Raw genomic sequence first — 24499 nt, 5'->3', positions numbered from 1 at the left:
GCCCCCCTTCCTGGCTCTCCCCTCCGTAATCTGCAAAGTGCAAACAGCTGGAAGCGGCTGACAGCGGGCGGAGACTTACCGCTGTTCAGCCACCGGAGGGATCGCTGATCTGTGTGCCGCTAGTCTGGGCTTCTCAAGCCCAGACTAGCGGCACACAGATCAGCGATCCCTCCAATGGCTGAACAGCGGTAAGTCTCCGCCCGCTGTCAGGCGTCAGCCGCTTCCAGGTGTTTGCACTTTGCAGATTACGGAGGAGAGAGCCAGGAAGGGGGGCCCTCCGCTGCTGTGCTCATCGCCCTCCTTCACTGGCTGTCTCCCCTCCTGCTCAGGGTTCTCTGGCGGGTGGCGGGCCCCCCCCCCTGACCACGGGCCCTCGGTCCGTGCCCGAGTGCCCTAATGGTCAGTCCGCCCCTGCACACAGGTGCACTCTATTTAGCCATTAGCACTCATCAGGCAATGTCTATGGGCAACTGGCTGCACTCAGACCAAAGGGGGCTGAATAATTACGCACACCCAACTTTGCAGTTATTGATTTGTAAAAAATGTTTGGAACCATATATGATTTTCGTTCCACTTCTCACGTGTACACCACTTTGTATTGGTCTTTCATGTGGAATTCCAATAAAATTGATTCATGTTTGTGGCAGTAATTTGACAAAATGTGAAAAACTTTTAAGTGGGCCGAATACTTTTGCAAGCCACTGTATAGGCAAATTAAATAAATACACTTCTAGAGAAAAAAAACAAAAAACAAAACAGCATACTTAACCTAATAAAGACCTGGAACCATGAGCAATTAACAGTTTCTACTGAATTTTCTCCTAAGTAACATTTTCACACCTTGCCAATAAAATGCCCTTTAAAGCCACCAACAAGCAAGAAAATACTTAGAATACATTTTAATGTTCACCTACCTAGTTTTTCACCTACTTTTGGTACGTTTAGAATTGTAAAGAGATGAAAAATTATTTTTAACAGGTGAAAACTTAGGAGAAAAGGTAAATTTCATATGGGCCCTGGAGTTCAGTGGTGCAGAAGTGGCCAGGTGAGTTGGCCTATAAGTGATCTATTCATACCTCAGAAAATATTAGGACAGGGGCGCTTCCGAGATCTGCCACAAAGGGTCTGAGAAAACTAATGGGTTGGCCATGGGGCTTTTGCATAGAATAGGGTTTTTTTCTGTAATACGCACAAACTTCTTTTCAGTATCAAGTGTACTTGTGTAAGGCAAGTGAGAATGTTTACAAACCTAAAGATAAATATAAAGTACTCTTTCTACATCTAAGTCTCTCCGACTTCTACTCAGTTAGTTTATCAGTAAGTGCCCATATTTCAAGAACGACACATTGCTTATAGCTTAGGAGTGATTTCACACTAAAGTAATTTTTTTTGCCATTTCGCGGTTTATTAAAGAATCAGTAAAAAAGGGACAGTGTCCTTTTTAAGTAACATTTCCAAGAAGTGATATTTGATTGCAATTACTATGGGTGTTACTAGTCTTAAGCAGCACCCAACCCTTTATTAACCAGCAAGTCTATGACCCTGTTCAAGTGCTTGATAGATAGAAGTCCTATCATTTTCTCAAAGTACCTTGTTATATGGTTGTTCTGTATTACCAGAGTAGTGGATGCTTCCCTTTATGTGATGTTAAACAAAAGTTAAGGTTAGGTTCCAATTTTATTATCTTCTTTAGGTTTATCCTGTTCCCTAAGGAATGCAAATAAAATATTAGCTTCAAGAAGGAATGTAAATAAAGTATTAGCCCCTTTTTATAAGGGCAACATTAGTACATGTTATTGTTGACCTTGTGGACACTCTAGCTTTAAAGTGAATTCTTGGTTCTGTCCAAACTTTTTATAAAATAAGATATTTACCCTGTACACAGATCTAAACATGTAAATGCGTTTTCCATGTTCTTAGAGATTCTCTAGTTTCTCAAGGTCATTTTGGATCCACAATTGAAACTGCTTTATTGATATTCCAGAGGAAAATGTAGTATTACCAACTCATCTTGGCCAGTGATCTGCCTGGCAGACTGCTTTTGCTGACTGATGTCACTCTCATGCTGCTATGCCCCCCACATAGGAACTGAACACATCACTAGCCTGAGGCTAATGACACATCTGTTAGCCTCAGCCCATCCTTTTATGTATGTACGAAGTTTTAGCATTAAATGCTGATAGTTTGGCTAGTAGAGCAGCTGTATTGCAGTTAATAATACTGGGAACATACACTGTTGCTTTTGTGCAGGACAATAGAATTCTTAAAGACTATTCCTTTTTATACAATAAATATAATGATAATGAATATATTGAAGCTATCAGGTTCCTGTTGATCTCAGCACTGGTGTTTGGTACGGGCACTCCCAGTGTCGGGAGTATAGGTGAGCACGGGTCTTCAACAGCGCACCCCGCAAGGGATGATGGGCCAACACCCCTAATGGGCGGTAGATTGCTTTGCTGCATGGTGCCCACCAGAGACGAGATGAACATGAGTGGTTACCTTGCTGTTAGGGAATTGCATGTCCTTGCATTATTGATTTTGCAATGGTTTTTACGATTTTGCACTGGTGTTTAAGATTGCAGATAAGAAAGTGCAACAGTTCTTATAGCAGAGATTTTTTTGTATAATTTTTGGTGGCAAATTGTAAATTCTTCATAAATATTGCATGTATCTTGTTTGTTTTTTGTTTTTTTTTGGGGGGGGGGGGGGGGTGGTTTCAGTTGATTTGTGGTCTCCAATGTATGATTTTTTTTTATTCTCAAGTTTTTCTGAGCTACAGATAGCAGCAGCTTCTTCTTCTGCCTACCGGCTAGATGGATAAAAGTGCCTCACATAAAGGCATTGTGGTAGAGCCATAGAATATCTGGTCTAGTCTCAACTCTATTCACTTAATGTAAAGGACACCTGTCCAGAGTTAAGGCTACCTAGGGTAAGCAGAGAGGTATGTTCATTCTGGTTCTGCATACCTCTGTGCATTGCCCATTCCTCTCCTCTTTGTACTCTGCCTCCGTAATCAATTCTTGAAAAAGTTGTTTTGAATCTAGAATAGATTGTTATGATTTATGCCACATTTTGTTTCAAAATGTGTACATTTATTCATCCATCCTCTCCACCATGTTTGTAACACAGACTGTCACTGAATTAAATTGCAACAACATTTGTGCATTTGTAATTCTTATTTATGCCAAATTTTTAGTGAGACTGGACTTTTATTAAAGTGTTCCTGATGTCAAGAATAAAGTAAGTTAGATACTTACCTCAGTAGTGGGAGATCTCTGGAAAATCTAGAGGCTTACCCCTTCTCCTTCGAACTCGTCATTCTAGCACTGGGACTGTCTAAACCTGTTCAGTAAGGTATTATTGAATAGCGCAACTGCACTGTGTAGGCACAAGACAGCCCCCGCCTTTTCTATAGCATATAGCCGCTTGTGCATGTTTTTTCCTCTATGCTCAAGCGGATCCATGCTACTACGCAGGCGCAGGCTTTTAGTGCACCTGCGCAGTGCGGTGGTGACCGCTCAGTGATGGGACTGCAGCTGGGAAGAGGAAGAAGAGGGTTCTGGCGACCAGCAGTGGGCTAAAGTAGGATTGGAGAAGCCTCTGGAGGATCCAGGGCCTTTCCTCTGCTGAGGTAGGTATTTAGAAGTTGCCTTTTTTAAAGAGACTCTGTAACAAATTGTTTATCTTTATTTCTTCTATGCTATAAGTTCCTATGCCTTTTCTAATGTGGTCTGGCTTACTGCAGCTTTTCCTAATTGCACAGTAGCTGTGTTATCTCTGTTATATGATCTAATCTTCTCTCTATAGTCGGCACAGTCAGGCTGAGGCAGTCAGACTGGAATGTGCAGGGCTGCTTGTGATTAGCTAGAAGCTGTACACACCCCCTGCAGGCTCTGTGTGACTAACACACTCTGCTTAGCTGAGCCTATTAGAAGCTGGTTAGTTTGTTTGTAAACACTGCCTAAAACTGGCAATTACAAGCCAGGTTTGCAGCAGAGAATGGCAGAAACAGCACAGAGGGGACCAGGAGCACATAATGAATAGAATGGTATGCTTTTTATTGTAAGAATTTCAGAGTACAGATTCTCTTTAAATCACAGATTTGCTTTAAGAGAACTAGGCCTTGATTTTGTAAATTTTTCTCCTGCATTTTCTCATTGGAGATGTTTTTCCACCTTAAACTCTTTGTCACCGGCAAACAAATAAGTTGAGACAAAACTTACGTTTGCCATTTTTTCCAATTTTTTTTTCCACCTTTTTCATACTTTTTCTTTTATAGCCAAAAAGCGAGTTGGTACCACCTGGAGTAAAGTATAACTCTTTTTATTGTATCATGCCCACAGATACAAAAAGTGCTGCACTTTTTTTGTATCTGTGGGCATAATACAATAAAAAGAGCTGTACTGTACTGTACTCCAGTTGGTGCCGACTGTCTTTTTGGCTATAAATACCGGTACACAGACTATCCTTTTAGGATACGAGGACCGAGTCTGAGCGCACCTGATCTTTTGGAAGAGGTCCATAGGTGCTCCTGAACTTTCTTTGTAGTAGTTTATATTGTGTATTTTGTGTGCACAATGAGAAAACATCTGTAAAGAAAAGTCTAATAAATCAGGGTCCTATAGTTGTGTGATAATACTTTATACATACACATTTGTGCTTGCTCCCTTTCAATACATATACTACACATACACATACTCTTACTAGTATTCATGCATGCACACTTGACTATCATGCCCATGCTATACACATTACGGACACCCATGAACTGCAAAAAATACATATCCTCATAAACTGCAAATATTACGTAATTTGGGGGAAATCCTTTTAAAACCATGTTAAATGCCGCTCTAGTGTAAGTTACCTATTCATGGGCTTCCCTATTTTCTTCTTTATAAAAGTGCATGTGCGCGCACACACACACGCACGCACGCACGCACGCACGCACGCACACACACACACACACACACACACACACACACACACACACACACACACACACTCTGTAAGCCCTAGTAACGGTAGTAGTGCATTATGAATGAAAATATTTAAGAAATATTGATGCAATGATCATGCGACCTAGTAAATTTATGGTACTATATTTTAACTCTACAGGCTCTCTGTTTTTAGAAAATATATAGATATAGCTTAGGGGATCTTTAATGACCTTTCAGTCTGTTATGGGCGTTTTCTTTGATTGATTTTGTCCCAGTAAGTCATCTCTGGCATCGTATGTTCACTGCTTTCCCTGTCCTTACATGTTAGAGGGACAGGTATGTTCTACTAATCTGATAGTTGCTGGTTGATTGTGCTACTCAGTGGGAAAGCCTAAGTTTGGTTACATTTTGTCTGCACAGCTGACCACATTCTGCTGTTTGTAGGCAGCTTAAATCCATAAATATTCATGGGAAACCCCCACCATTCAGGTTACTGTGGTTTCACAACCATCCCTGACCAGCTGCTACTAAAAACATCCATCTTAGTGCTCCAGAGAATTTGAAACTTCATATTATTTTTACAGGACTAGGGATAATGTGGCTACAACCCGGGGGGGGGGGGGGGGGGTCTCTGAGACTTGTAGTTCATTTCACATGGACAGTTTTATTGTTCTTATTCTTACAGCATGTAAGTCTGGCATACAGCTCGTCTTTCTGTTAACATTGCCCTTTGGTGCTTCTTCTGTATAACTTCAAATTGAACCATTTCTTTGTTGTCTCTACACCTCAGATGGCAAACTCCAGTCCTCAGGGGCCATATCAATGCCAGTGTTTAGGATGAATAGAGAAATGTGTTCTGCTTCATGATCCACATTTTTCCTGATTCAATTTCATCAATCAATTAATTTTGAGCTGTACCAAAAACGTGTGAGGACCTCAGCCCTTGAGGACCTGGACTTTGACATCCCTGCTCTACATAAATGATTAGCTACTAGTCCTGAGGCCTGTTTCATAACGGACACTAGGAAACTCCTTGTGCGCACATCCCAGTACAACCTACCAACTGCAGCTCAACGCATGCACACTCGGCTGACATGGACGCATCTGATGGATGCAGTTATCCAGGGGAATTATTAGGTAGGATATAAATGATTGACCTTACCACCCTTTGCTACTTGTATAATGGCATAATGGATAGCAGGGTTCCAATGCTGGGGCCGCGGTTTGTATGCCAGCCAGGACACTATCTGCTGCACTCTGGTTTCCGTCCACATTCACAAACCATACAGATACTGTAAGTTAATTGGCTTCTCCAAGATGTGTCACTAGCCTTCCCGCAAAGGGCTGGTTCACATTTTAAACCTGCATGTTGTTTACCACAGCCCGTGACACTCGTTTAAGCACTGCCCAATCAAATAAATGGGCAGTGCCACTACTATTGTTTCCTGCTGTTTACCATCAAATACCGCATTTTTATCCCTATTATACCAATCTATTGAACAGACCCTGGGCGCTACAGGTTGCTTCCAGAGTTGCTTACTGAAGCGATTCTGTGCCTCCGGGCGGGGTGAAAAATGTTCATCACTGCTGAAAGTGTTTCTACAGTTAGCACCATGGTGATAACTGTAGAAACAGCTTAGAAGAGTTATTAAAGACAGGAGAGAAGCTTAGTGAATTGAGGCCAATGTGCATTAAAATTATCCCATATTAATTTAAGTTTACAGGGTTGACAAACAGATATTTAGACTTGTGCGGGTTGCCTTACGCAGATTGGAAGGCTATTATAACAGGTCTCCACTATTCTGCAAGGGATTTCCAATACATTTTAAAACCTGGTTGGTTATCAGTCTGACACAAAAGACATTAGTGAAGTCTGTGCACAACCAGGCCTGGCTTGGAGTCAGCACTTTAATCTTTTATCCAAAAGCTGTTTGTTGGGGTTCACATCTGGACCCTGTGCAGACCAGTAAATAAATATCACACCAGACTGGGTAAAATATTTTTTTCGTTGGACCTTATTTTGTGCACATGGGCATCAGCATGCTGAAGTAGAAGGGATCTCTTGTTAGCAAAGGTATTTATGCAAGTGGCATTTGCCTTCTCTGGAATTATGGGGCCTAACCAACACTAATAAAAAAACAGTTTTTGACCATCGTTATTCCATCACCAAACTTTACAGATGGTATTTGGCAGAGTGTGTCATTCTGTTACACATCCAGGTGGCAAAACATGATTATTAGAACATGTACTGATTTTCATTCCAGAGGCACAACTGGCAGGGAGTGTTGCAACCAACCACAGATGCACTCAGCAGTCCCATGCTGCTAGCTTGTGGCTGAATTGTTGTTGCATTGACATTTTTTTTACACTTCACAGTAACAGGACGAGTGGGTGATTGTGCCAGGTCTTCCAGGAAAGCTATATGACTCAAGAGCTTGCGGTCAGTAATTCATTTCACATAGCTAGACCTATTAATTAGAAGAGTTGTCCTCATAATTTTGCCTATATAGCAACCAATACTTTAGGCCAATGGACTGGAGACACAATTATAAACATTACAGTGTCCCAAACTCTATCAAGAACCCATGTCTCATGTGTGTTTGCTCATACAGAGCAGCATAAACCCAATGATGCTTTATCAATCAGATATCCATAGCCATTTTTGTTTTGTAGGTCATTGTCTTAGGTTCCTGGCTAAGCTGTAATTAAGCTGTAAGAGTCGAGGTGTAAGGAGGGCTAAAACCTCATACATATGCTCAGTTACTCTTGCCCAGATTGATCATTGCGGCAATTGCTCTGGGTGACAGATTTAGCCATGATTGTGTACAGACCTGTTGCCTGGCCATAGCTGATCAGCTTCTGGAGGGGGACTATGATTGGGGGTGGGGAGAGGGGGGGGGGGGGGGCAAAGAGTTGTAGTTTGTGTCTGTTGCTCTGTAATGTTGGATTACTAATGATGTTCTGACACGCTTGCTACATTTTCATCCAAGACTATTACAGATAACAAAAATGTAGTATCTGTACATAGTGTTAGTATTCAGGCATAACTGTAACTCCCCTATGCATTAGCAGTTTTATGCTTTGTTTTCATTTGCAACAAAAGATACTTGCATTTTTCCTTCCTACTCATTTTATTAATTGATCTGCTGCTTGGTCTCTAGATAACTCACACGTGTGTTTCTGAATTCAGTAATGTCCCCATAGACTAATTTTGTCATTTTGTTATAAATACATTAAAAATATCACAAAATAGAGAACAAATTTAAGAAATGTGAAATTACGTTGAATGCTTCAGCTTTTATGTCATCTCCACGTTTTGTACTTTAAGTATCACAATATATTTTGAGTGTTTCTATGTTACCACAATGAAATCAGACAGATAAGAGACATTTTGTTACCATTTCTTTTGACACAGTGGTTAATTCAGCATGTTTTATTCAGGGAGAAAGCACTAAGCATTTGGAGAAGCACAGAGAAAGACACAGATGCTAAATGATTTCAATGAGCACCTCTAGGTCATGCCATATGTCGGTTCAAAGCATCTATTTACACATTTAAGGGAGATTGTCGCTCCCCTTCAGCTTTTTTCTCCAATTATACTCATACAATACAGCCCCATCTGAGCTGCAGTGCAGAGCGTATAGCTCTAGTCATATTTATGTTTTCCAAGAATCATAATGGCAGCATTCCACTTTGCCTTACATTAGGAAATAGACTAGGAGCTGGTGAATATTTGAGCAGATCTCGTTTCTATTCATCTCACTGGAAATGTTAAACATTAACCCTTCAGATAAAGAAGGCAGCATGTAAATGAGTTGTGTGTGTTGAAAGACTTGTTTACCGTGTTGCAGAACATGTGGGCAATCTATTAAAAAAAATAATTTGCTTACTTTAACCCCTTAAGGTTCCTGACACTTTTAGTATTAATAAAGCAATAACTTTTTTCATTACTTATGTGATGTATATGTATATTTATAATTTTTCAGGACAATCTAGGTTTTCTCTAAGTAATATTTTTTAGGCCAAAAATTATTTTATAGGCATGTTATGGGGAAAAATTAGGCATGAATGCAGAAAATACACCTTATCCTAACTTTGACATATCAAGTCTCACAGTTATAAAACAAATTAACAGGAGCACACACATCAGCAATGGGGGGAGCACAGGAGACTCACTCTTGGACTTAGATTGTACGTCCAAGAACTTTAACCAACTTTGCATTTGCTGGTGATATGCAGGCTTCACTGTGTGCCCCTTGATTCACATTTAGTGATTTCCTCTATCAAATATTAGTTGGGAAAGGCTTTCAAGGTGCAGCATGAGAACAAGATTCCATAGCTTTGTGAACAGTACACACCTAGCAGCTGCAGTGAGGAGAGGGAAATCAGAGATTACTGTGTAGGCCACCACTTTTCCACTGAATCAACAAATGACAAAAATTCACAACACAGTTTTCTAAGCGTTGGTTCCCACTGTCATTAAACGATGGCAATGCTGCTTCCAGGGTTGCTTACCGCTGCGTCTCCGTGAAGAATGCCGGGAGCCACCGAAAGCTCCCTGAAAATGTCAAATGCTTTGCTGGACGATTGCAGAAAAGCACTTGAATAACATGCTGACAGAAGCCTGTGTGAACCAGCCCTAAATTCTACAGCCAACATTTCAGAAGATTGATCTTTCCTATCAATATGCTGATTAGATGGGACTCAGAAACACTGTACTGAAGGGTCTGCCATTCAATTTTGTCATGTTTTCTGCTGTATTGATTAGCTGCACAAACACATGCATGTCATGTGTGCAGGACTGATTGGGCTCTACCGCTATGTCTGAGAGTTTAATGACCAAGAAGCCATTAATGGTCAGTTCGACCAATGTGATTAGATCTTTTCTTGATTGGAACTATTGTGTTGTTTTTACCATTCCTAATGTCAAGGAACAAACACTTCCAGCATTATGTCTTTATGACTTTCAACAAAGCAAGGCATCTGTAGACACGGGCACATGGATGAAGAGGCCTTGAAGTGCGCAATCTGCACACAGGAATTTTAAAGAGGATCTGTAGTGAAAATAACATGATGAATAAATTGCTTTTTTTTATAATATCGAATCATAAATGATTTAGTGAGACTTTAGTACCTGTGAGCAGGTAGTCTGGCCCAGTCTTCTCAAGTTGTTTCAGGGTTAAAGGATGCCTTTTCTAGACTTTCCATGGATGTTTGGTAGGATTCAAATAAGGGTTCATACTCTAGTATTTTGTTTTTAGCAATTCCTGTTTTTAGCTGTGTTTAAGTCATTATCCTGTTGGAGAATCTAATTCCAGAATGTCTTTATAATCATTCTTCACTTCACAGATTCAAGGAACACATGCTAGATGCAGCAAAGCAGCCCCAAAACAGTAAACCCTCCTCAACGTTTCATAGTGGGTATGTTTTGAAAACATTTTTACTTCTGTGGCTATAAAGCTGATGTGGTTTGCCAAAAAGTTTTGTCTTATATGTCAAAAGGAACTTTACACCAAAAACATTGAGGCTTATAAAAATGCATTGAATGATTTGCAGCAGAGCCTCTGTGTCAGATAGGACAATTGCACACTGATGGACTTTGAACTTGGAGTTTGTATCTCCTTGGAGGTTCTTCTTTGCATTTTGTCTATCACTCCAGGGAAGTTGGCTTCAGTTCTTCGGACCTTTGGGCTCTTTTTCGCTGTAATGCGAGATGCACCTGAATCCCTCTAGCAGGGATGTGCGCACAAGTAATCATGAGTGCTTACTCGTGATTCAAATGAGTCTTAATTGCCGCAGCTGAGTGGCTGGATTACAAGGGGTTATTTAACCATAATTCCGCTGTCCGCCCAGCATTCCAAACAGCTTGCAGGCGTCCTATTGGTCGCGTTGCAAGCCTCACCACGGCGCATTTCCTCTTTGGAGGAAGTGCGCCGTGGTGAGGCTTGCAACGCGACCAATAGGACGCGTGCAAGCTGTTTGGAGAGCAGGGCGGACGGCGGAATTGTTGGTAAATAACTCCTTGTAATCCAGCCGCACAGCTGCTGCAATTGAGGCTGATTTGAATCACGAGTAAGCACTCATGATTACTTATGAGCACATCCCTGCTAGAGGGATATATACACACACACACACACATACACACACACACACACACACACACACACACACACACACACACACACACACACACACACACACACACACACACACGATAAAAAATGTCAGTTAAATATATCATATAGGAGACACACACAGTGATATTTGAGAAGTGAAATGAGGTTTATTGGATTTACAGAAAGTGCGCAATAATTGTTTAACCAATTAAGGACCAAGGTGATTGAAATCTACGCCCTGTTTGGGTGGGCACCTGGCTGGCCGGGCGTAGATTTCAATCACCGGTGCCGCCGCGATCAGCTGCCTCATTACCGGAGCCTTCAGCAGTCTTATGACAGCTAAGGCTTCTGTGTTCAGCCTGGAGCCGTTCCTGATTGGCTCCATACCATGTGATCGCTGTGAGCCAATCACAGCGATCACCCTCCTGAAAGGCAACATAGTTGCCGACTTGCCATTCTGCCTTCTTCTCCCGTCAGCGTGTGAATCTGCTGACATGGAGGCACACACTCGCAGCCGTGACAGGCTGCATGATTTTAGTAAAAAAAACAACACTTTTTTAGCCCGATCTCCCCCAGTGACCCCTTGATCCCCTCCCAACCCCCCTTATATTGTGTAATTGTGTGTGTGTGTATATGTATGTATGTATATAGATAGATAGATAGATAGATAGATAGATAGATTTGTCATATTACTGCCACAAACATGAATCAATCTTATTGGAATTCCACGTGAAAGACCAACACAAAGTGGTGTACACATGAGAAGTAGAACGAAAATCATACATGCATTTACAAATAAATAACTGCAAAGAGGTGTGTGCATAATTATTCGGCCCCCTTTGATCTGAGTGCAGTCAGTTGCCTATAGACATTGCCTGATGAGTGCTAATGACTATATAGAGTGCATCGGTGTGTAATCTAATGTCATACAAATACAGCTGCTCTGTGAGGGCCTTAGAGGTTGTCTAAGAGAATATTGGGAGCAACAACACCGTGAAGTCCGAATGGGCAGCTCGTCCAGAGTCACCATGGGCCTCTTGACTGCATTTCTGATCAGCGATCTCCTTGTTCGGCCTGTGAGTTTAGGTGGACGGCCTTGTCTTGGTAGGTTTACACTTGTGCCATACTCCTTCCATTTCTGAATGATCGCTTGAAAAGTGCTCCGTGGGATGTTCAAGGCTTTGGAAATCTTTTTGTAGCCTAAGCCTGCTTTAGATTTCTCAATAACTTGATCCCTGACCTGTCTGGTGTGTTATTTGGACTTCATGGTGGTGTTGCTCGCAAGATTCTCTTAGACAACCTCTGAGGTCGTCACAGAGCAGCTGTATTTGTACTGACATTAGATTACACACAGGTGCACTCTATTTAGTCATTAGCACTCATCAGGCAATGTTTATGGGCAACTAACTGCACTCAGACCAAAGGGGGCTGAATAATTACGCACACCCCACTTTGCAGTTATTTATGTTTAAAAATTGTTTGGAGTCATGTTTTTTTGATTTTTGTTCCACTTCTCACGTGTACACCACTTTGTATTGGTCTTTCACGTGGAACTCCAATTAAAATAGATTCATGTTTGTGGCAGTAATATGACAAAATGTGGAAAACTTCAAGTGGGCCGAATACTTTTGCAAGCCACTGTACATGTAATGATTGCAGAGACCCTAAAATGCCAGGACAGACCCCACAATTTACCCAATTTTGGAAAGAAGACACTCCAAGGTATTCTCTGAGGGGCATGGAGAGTTCATAGAAGATTTTATTTTTTGTCACAAGTTAGCGGAAATGAATTTAAAAAAAAAAATTCTCACAAAGTTTGATTTTCACAAGTGTCATAACTTGTGACAAAAAATATAATTTTCCATGAACGCATTATGCCCCTCGTGGAATACCTTAGGGTGTCTTCTTTCCAAAATTGGGTAATTTGTAGGGTGTGTTTACTGCCCCTTTGCAAAAGTGTCACATATGTAGTATCGGCGTTCTCAGGAGTAGTAGTATAATGTGTTTTGGGGTGTCTTTTCCACACATACCCATGCTGGGTGGGAGAAATATCTCTGTAAATGACAACTTTGTGTAAAATTTTTTTTAAAAATCGTCATTTACGGAGATATTTCTCCCACCCAGCATGTGTATGTGTGGAAAGACACCCCAAAATACATTATACTACTTCTCCTGAGTACGGCAATACCACATGTGTGACACTTTTTTGCAGCCTCGCTGTGCAAAACGGCCCAAAGTCCAATGAGTACCTTTTAGGATTTCACAAGTCAATTTTACTCATTTGGCTTACAGACTACTCCTCACAGTTTAGGGCCTCTAAAATGCCAGGGCAGTATAGGAACCCCACAAGTGACCCTAATTTGGAAAGAAGACTCCCCCAAGGTATTCCGTGAGGGGTATGGTGAGTTCATAGAAGGTTTTACTTTTTGGTCGCAATTTAGTGGAAATAGATTTTTCTTGTTTTTTCTCGGAAAGTGTTATTTTCCACTAACTTGTGACAAAAAAAATCTACTATGAACTCACCATACCCCTCACAGAATACAGTTGGGTGTCGTCTTTCACTTGTGGGGTTCTTATACTGCCCTGGCATTTTAAGGGCCCTAAACCGTGAGGAGTAGTCTGGAAACCAAATGAGTCAAATTGATCTGTGAAATCCTAAAGGTACTCATTGGACTTTGGGCCCCTTTGCACAGCTAGGCTGCAAAAAAGTGTCACACTTGTGGTATCCCTGTACTCAGGAGAAGTAGTATAATGTGTTTTTGGGTGTATTTTTACACATATCCATGCTGGGTGGGAGAAATTTCTCTATAAATAGACAATTTAGTGTCAAAAAATTGAAAAAGTTGTCTTTTGCAGAGATATTTCTCCCACCCAGCATGGGTATGTGTGAAAAGACACCCCAAAACACATTATACTACTTCTCCTGAGTACGGTGATAGCACGTGTGACACTTTTTTTGCTGCCTATCTGCGCAAAGGGGCCCAAAGTCAAATGACCACCTTTAGGCTTTACAGGGGTGCTCACAATTTAGCCCCCCACAAGTGCCAGGGCAGTACAAGTACCGTACAAGTGACTAAATTTTGGAAAATAGACACCCCAAGGTATTCACTGAGGGGCATGGTGAGTCCGTGGAAGATTTTTTTTTTTTTATCACAAGTTAGCAGAAATGGTAACACTTTTTTTTTCTTGCCACAAAGTGTCATTTTCTGATAACTTGTGACAAAAATAAAATCTTTTATGATCTCACCATGCCCCTCACGGAATACCTTGGGGTGTCTTCTTTCCAAAATGGGGTCATTTGGGGGGTATTTATACTATCCTGGCACTCTAGCACCTCAAGAAACATGACTGGTGCTCAGAAAAGTCAGAGCTGCTTCAAACTGCGCAAATTCACTTTTTTGTACCATAGTTTGTAAATGCTATAACTTTTACCCAAACAAATAAATATACACTTATTGGATTTTTTTTTTAATCAAACACGTACCACAATAAATTTGGACAAAAACTTGTATAGAAATTTTACTTTATTTGAAACATTTTACCACAGAAAGTTAAAAATATCATTTATTTTTACAAAATTCCTGTATTTTGTGATGAATATAGTAAAAACTAAAAATCGCAGCAGCGATCAAATAGCACCAGAAGAAATCTGTATTAGTGACAAGAATAGGAGGTAAAATTCGTTTGGGTGGTAAGTTGTATGACCAAGCAATAAACCATAATTGCTGCAGTGGTCTGAATTGTAAAAATGGCTTGGTCTTTAAGGGGGTTTAACACTGTGGTCCTTAAGTTGTTAAATAAAATTAGGCAGGTGCATAAATTTGGGCACTGCTGTTTAGAACACTTAATGGAACTCAATTTGGCTTGGTAAGCTCAGTGACCCCCTTACCTACATACACAGTTGATTCCAGTTATGAGCAAGAGTATTTAAGGGTGTCAATTGTAAGTTTCCCTACTCTTTTCCTTTTCTCTGGAAAGTAGCAACATGGGGGTCTCAAAACAACTCTCAAATGACCTGAAGACAAAGATTGTTCACCATCATGGTTTAGGGGAAGGATACAGAAAGCTGTCTCAGAGATTTCAGCTGTCTGTTTCCACAGTTAGGAACATATTGAGGAAATGGAAGACCACAGGCTCAGTTCCAGTTAAAGCTCAAAGGCCCATATGCAATTCACTTTTTCTCCTAAGTTTTCTCCTAGGTGATATTTTTAAACTTGTCAATAAAATGCCTTTTAAGCCACGAGAAAGCAAGAAAATACTCAAAATAATTTAGATAGTGCTTTTTCATTTACTTTTTTGGTACTTGTTTAGTTGAAAAGTGCTGGAACGTTATTTTAAATAGACAATGAAAAATTATCTCCTAGGAGAAAACACAGGTGAAAAAGTGAATTGCATCTGGGCCAAAGTGGCAGACCAAGAAAAATCTTGGATAGACAGAAGCGATAAATGGTGAGAACAATGGTGAGAGTCAACCCACAGACCAGCACCAAAGACCTACAAAATCATCTTGCAGCAGATGAAGTCACTGTGCATCGTTCAACCATTCGGCCCACTTTACACAAGGAGATGCTGTATGCGAGATTGATGTACAGGAAGCCTTTTCTCCGCCCACAGCACAGACAGAGCCGCTTTAGGTATGCGAAAGCACCTTTGGAATAAGGTGCTGTGGACTGCTGGAACTAAAATTCAGTTATTTGGTCATAACAAAGGGCGTTATGCATAGAGGAAAAAAAAACACAGCATTTCAAGAAAAACACCTGCTACCTACAGTAAAATATGGTGGTGGTTCCATCATGCTGTGGGGCCGTGTGGCCAGTGCAGGGACTAGGAATCTTGTCAAAGTTGAGGGACGCATGGATTCCACTCAGTATCAGCAGATTCTGTAGACCAATGTCCAGGAATCGGTGACAAAGATGAAGCAGCGCCAGGGCAGGATCTTTCAACAAGACAACAACCCTTAACACTGCTCAAAATCCACTAAGGCATTCATGCAGAGGAACAAATACAATGTTTTGGAGTGGCCATCTCAGTCCCCAGATCTGAATATAATTGAAAATCTGTGGTGTGAGTTAAAAAGAGCTGTCCATGCTCGGAAGCCATCAAACCTGAATGAACTAGAGATGTTTTCTAAAGAGGAATGGTCCAAAATTCCTTCAACCAAAATCCAGACTCTCATTGGAACCTACAGGAAGCGTTTAGAGGCTGTAATTTCTGCAAAAGGAGGATCTAGTAAATATTAATTTCATTTTTTTTTGTGGTGCCCAAATGTATGCACCTGCCTAATTTTGTTTAAACAATTATTGCACACTTTCTGTGAATCCAATAAACTTCACTTCTCAAATATCACTGTGTGTGTCCTATATGATATATTTAACTCACATTTTTTATCATAACAACCAACGATTTATACAGGAAAGTCATGTCGATTAACAATGTTACCCAAACTTTCGCATCCCACTGTATATTTTTTCCCCTCTACATGCAAATCAGACAGCAGCCTATTGATTTCAGTAGACTGCATTTCCCTGTCCGAATTCACATGCATTGTAACACTGCAAATTTGCGTAAGTGGAAACTGGCTCTTAACCTTCTTGATAACATTTGCAGATGTTGCCACGGGAACATAAAGCTTCTTGGAGATTTGGCCTTTGCCATGTTTGTCTAGAATATCTTTCTGATCTCCTCAGACAACTTTCTGCTTTGCTTTCTCTGGTGCTTGTTCGGTGTGAACACACGATGCCAACGGCGGAGAGAGTACTTTTCTTCATTTCAATAGGCAGAATACGTTAATTGGTTGCAAGAGTGGAGATGTGTGAAGCTAATGAAAGAAAACAGACAATTAGGAAACAAAATCATTCTAACTTTTTTTTATGATCCTTTCTAGGTGTTTTTTTACAAATGTGTCTAGAATATTTTTACACTTCCCTTGCTTTACCTAATGGCCGATTTCAGAAATACATTTAACAAATACTTTTTCTTATACTCAAAATAAAGTCAACCTCTGTTATAAATCATCAGATTTTTGACTCTATTTAAATGTGTAAAAATAGATACTGTCGGGTACAAGTTGATCCATAATTATAGTAGTGTGCCCAGCAACTATGGCATTGTAATGAATAGCGGAGATGCCGCCGCATGGGTAAGCGGCAGGGCGGCCATCTCCGCGTTCCAGCCGGCGGCTTCTGCCGCACGGCTACATGCTGCTGGTTCACCTGGTCTTTCCAGTGCACATAGGTTGAGAGCTACGTGCGCGCACCAGGCGACAGGACCTTTATGCTAGCAGAAGGTGAGTCAGCTGATGATGCCGATCAGCTGACTCCAGCTATGTTCCGGATTGGCTGAGTGACTTGGGCGGTGCTGTGAAGCGCTCTGGGTATATATAGGACTTGCCTGTCAGTTGCAAGTTGTCTGCTGTTGCGAAAGCTTACGTGTGAGCACTCAGACCCCAGTAAGATCTTACAGTGTGTTAGAACCAGACGGAGCTGGGAATTCACACTTAGCCAGATTCCGGTGATAGCCTTTACTGTATTATTGTATTGTTAGACTAGTTCCTAGGTGTTAAGACCAAGGACTTCACACCTAAGACTAGGAGATTGGTACATTGCTACTGTTTATCTCTTAGACTAGTTCCCAGATGTTGAGACCAAGGACCTCACACCTAAGACTAGGAGATTGCTACATTGCTACTGTTTATCTCTTAGACTAGTTCCCAGGTGTTGAGACCAAGGACCTCACACCTAAGCCTAGGATTGATATATATATTCTGTTACCTGTTATGATCTTGTTGAAATATATGATCTTTCTGGCTGTCACCTAACTCTTGGGTGATCAGCCTTACTGTACTATCTGTGACACTTGCTCTTCAGGTGTTCATCAGCTGCAAGCACAGGCATATGGTCACCTGCTTCTCAGGAGACCATCTTGCAGCTCGGCCAGTGGTCTCTATCCATTACGAGTCCACTGGCTGCAGTACAGTCTGATTCCCTGCTCCTTAGGGAGTCCCTGGCTGCAGTACAGTCTGATTCCCTGCTCCTCAGGGAGTCCCTGGCTGCAGTCCGATCATATCTCCCACTAAACCAGTTGCCTCTCTTGCAGTCCAGTCAGTGGTCCCTGCTCCTCAGGTGTCCACTGGCTGCAGTACCATCTGATTCCCTGCTCCTCAGGGAATCCTCGGCTGCAGTTCTATCATAATCACTCATTCCACCAATTATCTCCCTTGCAGCCCAGTCAGTGGTTCATACTCCTCAGGGAATCCTTGGCTGCAGTTGTGTCTGTATCTCCCGCTTTCGGGAGATAACTTCTTTTATTACTGTTGCACCAAACACTATATCATTGGGTGTTCTGTGTCTAGCTATACTGGCATTATTGGTGATTCTGCAGATCACCATATAATCAGGTATAGCATCTGTATTATTGGTGATACTGCAGATCACCAATAATCAGAGAAAATCTGTGTTGCTGACACCGATCGTTACAGGCATGTTACAGGGCTAAACGTAGGACACTTATATAGTAGGGGAGCCTCTAGTCATATGTGACTACACCAAATAATTTAAGTTGTCATGCACTTAATTGTCTTTGAGCAGCTGGTATGCAGAGAGTCTCTGTGTATAAAGGGAGCAAAATAATTACAGTATTTACATGTTCTTGTTAATGTCTTATTATTTACATCATTTATATAATTGATCCAGCCTTTCCAAAGAACTTCCCCTTGGAAAAATCAGTCACATCACCCAGGATTCAATTAGAAAACCTGTAAATTTGACTAGCTGTACCCCAACTAGTGAACGGCTCTCACCTCAAGATACAGCACCTCTGCTAATCAGAGATGAACTCTTTCTGGACAGCACCACAGCTCAGCAGTTTCATTATCATCCTGTCCAGGTCTTTCCTGCTTGCTGTTTAATGAAACATTAAACCTTGGGTATAGCGTCTTTAGCATATTCAGAAAAACTGCATGCTTTAAGAAACAATTTCTAGCTGTTCTTTTGTTTAACCATTTTTTTAATGGTTATTATTTTCATAGCTCCATCATCTTCTGTGGCACTGTACAGAATAAGACACAAACAAGGGTTCTTAAAATACAGACATTGGTATGTAATACACAATTGGCAGACCATAATCTAGTAATAGTGACAAATGTGCAGCAATTAACTATCGTACAACATCTTACAAGACACAAAAGTGAGAGAACCCTGCCTTTGCAAGCTTACAATCTAAAGCAATAGGGAGGAAACAATGTAATGCATAAGGCTTTCACCCTGGTTGCTTGTGTATGTAGATGATATTCAGAATGGGGCACAGTTTATCCAGAGGCTGAAGGTGGAATGTCCTAGGGTAGATTGTACACTAAAGGTTTAGTAAGTAATGGACGTGTTTTGGAATGGAATTCCAGAGCAAAGGAGAGGCACATGAGAAGTCTTGTATACATGAATGGGAGGAGATGATTCTAGAGGAGCAAAGCAGAAGCTTGTGTGCAGAGTGGAGGCTGCTATTGGGATGGCATTTGAATGAGATAGACAGGAGAGAGACTGTTCTGAGCTTTGTAGGTTAGATTTAAATGTTTGACATACATCTTCTGATTAATTGGCAGCCTGTGAAGGGATTGGCAGAGAGGATCAGCAGATGAGGAGCGGGAAGAAAGGAGGGTGAGTTAAGCTGCTGAGCTCAGTATGGGCTGGAGGAATGAAAGTCTGTTAGTAGGTAGACCAAAGAGCAGGGTAAGTTGGCAGGGGCGAGATATTTGAGCATGTACTGGCATAGTTTTTTGTAAAATAACTTTTATTGAGTTTTTGACAATACAATAAAGAAAATCAACAGTCAACAAACATTAGATCATAGAAATATCTTATTACTTCTAATAATGACAAGTGATGGACACTATGTGTGTAGAAGTACTTTGAGGAGCCTGTGTGACATAGTATTAAATGAAAAGCCACGTCTGAGATCCTATATGTTAAACTGAATTTTTAAGTAAGGGCTCTCGCCCTTCTAAGGGTGGATCTATTATTGAAAGTTAATATATACTTTGAGGGTAGATACTCAATGGGGAGTGGCCTGGACAATTCAGCTCCTATATGAACAATATATTATGAAACTAGGTATGAAAGTTTAAGGATAGAAAGGAGAGTAAGAGAGAGAGGAGGGGGTGATTAGAGAAAGAGGGGGAGGGGGGGATGTGCTGCATCTCCACAGCCTTTGCTGGTAGGAGTTTGTCACCCAGTGACCCGGAAAAGGGGGGTCCATGTATAGGTAGCCACAGCTCTGCAGGTTAAGGTATCCATTTAGAGCATGTCTCGTGCTTTACTTGAGTCACGGAAGTCTACCCATACAGCCCATCTCTTAGTGAATGCTTCTGCAGAACTTTGAGTGTCCGTATAAAGTTCCTCCATTCTCATGACGTGGATTTCCTTAAATAGTTCTGTTATAGAGGGTATAGTAGTGGATTTCCAATGTCGTGAGATGAGTAATCTGGCTGTCACCATTAACTGAGGTGTCAAGGATTTTTTTTATTGCAGAGGTTTTTCCAGGAAGTAGCGTTAGCAAGGCTGTGGAACTTGATAGTTTAAGAGTTCTGCAGTATAGATGTTTATGGACCAGGAAGACTTTAGTCCAGAAGGGTTGAATGCAAGAGCATTCCCACCAAATATGGAGGAATGTTCCGGCTGTCTGGGAACACCTCCAGCAAGTAGCCGGAGTGTTTGAATTATATTTAGCAACCTGTACCGGGGTACGATACCACCTGGAAAAGACCTTGTAGTTTCTTTCCTGATGAAGTGTGGATATAGATGTTTTATGAATGAGCGTGAACACTTTTTCCCATTGTTCTGCTAACAAAGGGGTCCCTAGATCTCTATCCCAGGTGTCTGTGAGTTTGAGTAAATCTTTTTCACTAATGGAGCTTACAAGGAATGAGTATAGTAATGACACCTTATGAGGTAGTGATGATTCAGAGATACATAAGCGTTCAAATTCTGAAAGTGCTTCACTTAATTGAGTTCTAGAGCTTATATCCTTGAGGAACCAGGTAAGCTGACTCCAGGCCAACCAGCCCACCCCAGGTCGGTTATCAGGGTTGCCTATTTGTTCTCTTGGGACAAGATGGCCCCTGGAGGTAATGTGCCTGAGCTGTGGCCAGAAGTCCCTTGACCAGCCTAGGATAGAGTGCGCACGCACTCCAGAGGCGAAACCTGGGTTATCAAGTAGGGATGTGAGCGGGCTGTATGAAGTGGAAGTGCTAAGTCTGCCTCTAAAGGAATGCCATAGTTTGAGCACAATTTGGGCCCAGAACGCTACTTCCTCTGTACCTGGTCTATGTTCTGGTGGCAGCCAGAGTAATGCTCTGGGGTCTAGTGAGGACAATGAGGCCTCCAATGAAATCCACTGTTTGCTAGCTCTGTCTTGAAACCAGTTAAGAATATGGGTGAGCAGAGTGGCGTGGTAATATATTTTGATGTCGGGAAGACCCATACCTCCTTCTGATTTAGGTCGGGTGAGAAGCCTGAATTTGGTTCTGTGTGGTCTGCTGTGCCAGATAAATTTCATGATAAGTGATTGTAGTTTATTTAGGAATTTTATGGGAATCTTAATCGGGATTGCCTGCATTATGTATAAGACTTTAGGTAAAATGTCCATTTTAATGGCATTTATACGGCCCGCCCAAGATAGATGCAGGGGGTTCCAGCTTTCAAGATCTTTCGTGATTTTAAGAAGTAATGGTGAATAGTTTAATGTGAAGAGTTCAGAGGGATCAGCTGAGACCATGACTCCTAAGTATTTAATTGCATGGGATTGCCATTTGAAGGAAAAGGATTTCTGGAGTCTGGAGACTAAGGTACTTGGTAGGGTGATATTTAACATTTCCGTTTTAGTGATATTAATTTTAAAGTTGCTTACATTTCCATAAAGTTCAAATTCTGAAAGCAAGTTTGGGAGGGCAATGGATGGATTAGAGATGTAGATCAATAGGTCATCAGCAAATAATGATATTTTGAAGTGCCTATCTCCCCTCAAAATCCCCTGTATGTTTGTGTTTTGGCGTAAAGCGACTGCCAAGTGTTCCATACAAAGAACATATAGCAGGGGTGAGAGGGGGCAGCCCTGTCTTGTCCCATTTGTTATTGGAAAGGCGTCCGACAGGGTCCCATTTATCTTAATTCTGGCTGAGGGGTTTTTATAAAGAGCCATTACTTTGTTTTTAAAGTTGGTTCCCAGACCGATCTGTTCTAAACAAGATTCTAGGAAAACCCAGTGAACCCTGTCGAACGCCTTTTCCGCATCAACCGCCATTATACAGAGTGGGGATTTCGATTTTTTAACATAGTGTATCAGGGATACTGTTTTTAAGGTATTGTCTCTGGCCTCTCTGCCAGAGACAAATCCGGTTTGGTCGGTATGTATGATGTCAGGCAATAAAGGTTTGAGTCTTTCAGCTAAGATTTTTGCATAGAGTTTGAGGTCGATGTTAATTAATGAGATTGGGCGATAATTAGCGCAACTGTTTGGATCTTTGTTTGGCTTGGGAATCACAGCTATGTGTGCCATAGATGTTTGGGGTGTGAACGTTCTGTCCTCATTGATTGAGTTAAAGGTCCGCAGAAGAAGTGGAGATAGGGATGAGCAGAATTGTTTATAAAACGAGCCTGTCAGGCCGTCAGGACCAGGACTTTTACCTTTTTTAAGCGCTCTGATACATGTTATTAGTTCGAAGTCCGTGATGTCTGAGTCTAGTTCCTTAATTTGGTCATCTGATAGGGAGGGGAGCTTGGTTGCATTGATATATGAGATTATTTTATTCTTTAATTTGGTGGGGTCCATGTCATGGTATTTACCTTTTATATTGTATAAGGCTTTATAGTAATTATTGAATTTGTGTGCAATTTCTGAATTTTTGTATTTGACATGTCCCTTAGGGGTATTAATAGAAAAGATATTGGGGTTAGTAGTCTTAGGGTGTAAGTAATGTGCTAAAAGAGTCCCGCATTTATCTCCATGGTAGAAGAGCTTGCTGGTGAATTGCTCTCTTGCTACTAGTGTTTTCTGATCAAGCAGTGTCAGGAGAGTCTGTCTGGTGTTTGATAGTTCGAGGTCTAGCGCTGCGCTATAAGCTGATTTTAGATCGTTTTCTAGATTCTGAATCTTGGTAAGTAGTTCTGATATCCGCGTGCTCCTTTCTTTCTTCAATCTAGAGCCATGTGAGATGAATACACCGCGCAGTACGCATTTTAGAGCTTCCCATTTAATGGTTGCCGGTGTCTCATCTTCTGCATGATCTTTCATGAACTGCTCTATCGAGTTTTTGATAGCTGCGGGGCATTGAGGGTCTTTTAGAAGATTTTCATTTAGCCTCCATTGGAACTGACGATGGGAGTGGTCATTAGTGGAGAACGAGCAGAATATGGGAGAGTGGTCGGACCAAAGTCTGCTACCAATAGAGGCCTGCATATTTAGATCTAGCAGAGATTGGGATACAAAAAAATAATCTATACGGCTAAATGTTTTGTGCACTGCCGAATAAAAGGTGTAATCCCTCTCATTGGGGTTCAAAGTACGCCAAACATCTATCAAGTACAGAGAGGCCAGTTTGGATTTCAGTTTTGATAATGTAGCTTTGGTTAAGGGGGGCTGGCATAGTTTTTTAAATTTATTCACAAACCGTATAATCTTGTGTGTTGTTCAGACCATTGTTTATTATTTTAATTGTACATTGATAGCATAATACTTACAGTATGTAAGAAAAAAAAGTTTGTTCTGTCAGTGCCTGAAGTCTTATAGCTGCTTTATAACATCATGTAATTCTTATGGGTATATCAGTGAGTGACATATAGTTCAGCCATCACCTCCATGAAGTTGTCTGTGACATGCCTATCATGCATTATCCCTTTTCCTTTATCTTAGAGTGTCTGTTATCTGCTTAGCTTCCCAGGTCGCCTCCTCAGTATTCAGTGACTGGCACAACCACTGAGGAGAATGATGACAGGAAAGGGGTAGTGCCTTTATTTAATTAAAAATATACTGTATTAATATTGTTATTTCTCTGTTGAAGTATCATGACAGCTTATCTTACACATTTTGAATTTTTTAGCAATCTGAGCAATGACTACCAAATGTCGAAGCTGAATAAAAATCTTCTTCTTTATAGTTTTTTTTTTTTTAAATAGATATTATAATTATTTAGTACTAGCTGACCTAAGCCCGTTTAAAAATGGTCTCTAGGTCTTTCACCAACGCCTGCCTGCCACAGGCAGGCGGTGGTGAAAGACCTAGAGACCGTTTTTAAATGGGCTACCCCTACGCGCGCGCCCGCTCAGCCGGCCTGCCTCGTCCTGCGTCCTGTCCCAACAGCTGTGTCGGTGCAGGACATGCGCAGTAGTACAAAAGCACTGACACGGACAGGACGCAGGGACACTTGTGTTTTATATATTGAGATTTACATAGCGCTGC

General features: G+C 41.3%; 1 protein-coding gene across 3 annotated transcripts in view; it reads left to right on the top strand.

Moving 5' to 3' along the window:
- The window catches only part of PTPN3 (protein tyrosine phosphatase non-receptor type 3), a 268618-nt gene that overhangs the window by 11930 nt on the left and 232189 nt on the right, over positions 1-24499 (top strand). The window contains exons 1-2 of one of the 3 annotated variants that reach the window (XM_068236672.1): positions 6015-6077; positions 10290-10361. The exons of 1 other annotated variant lie outside the window; for it this stretch is intronic. In XM_068236672.1, coding sequence (XP_068092773.1) covers positions 10310-10361 — 52 coding nt within the window. In that variant the 5' untranslated portion in view covers positions 6015-6077; positions 10290-10309. Of the gene's footprint in view, positions 1-6014; positions 6078-10289; positions 10362-24499 lie in introns of those variants that run through there. One more of the 3 variants, XM_068236671.1, reaches the window with a different exon arrangement.

Source organism: Hyperolius riggenbachi, chromosome 5, assembly GCF_040937935.1.
Source record: "Hyperolius riggenbachi isolate aHypRig1 chromosome 5, aHypRig1.pri, whole genome shotgun sequence".
NCBI classification, from domain to species: domain Eukaryota; kingdom Metazoa; phylum Chordata; class Amphibia; order Anura; family Hyperoliidae; genus Hyperolius; species Hyperolius riggenbachi.
This window is presented reverse-complemented; position numbering and strand designations above follow the sequence as displayed.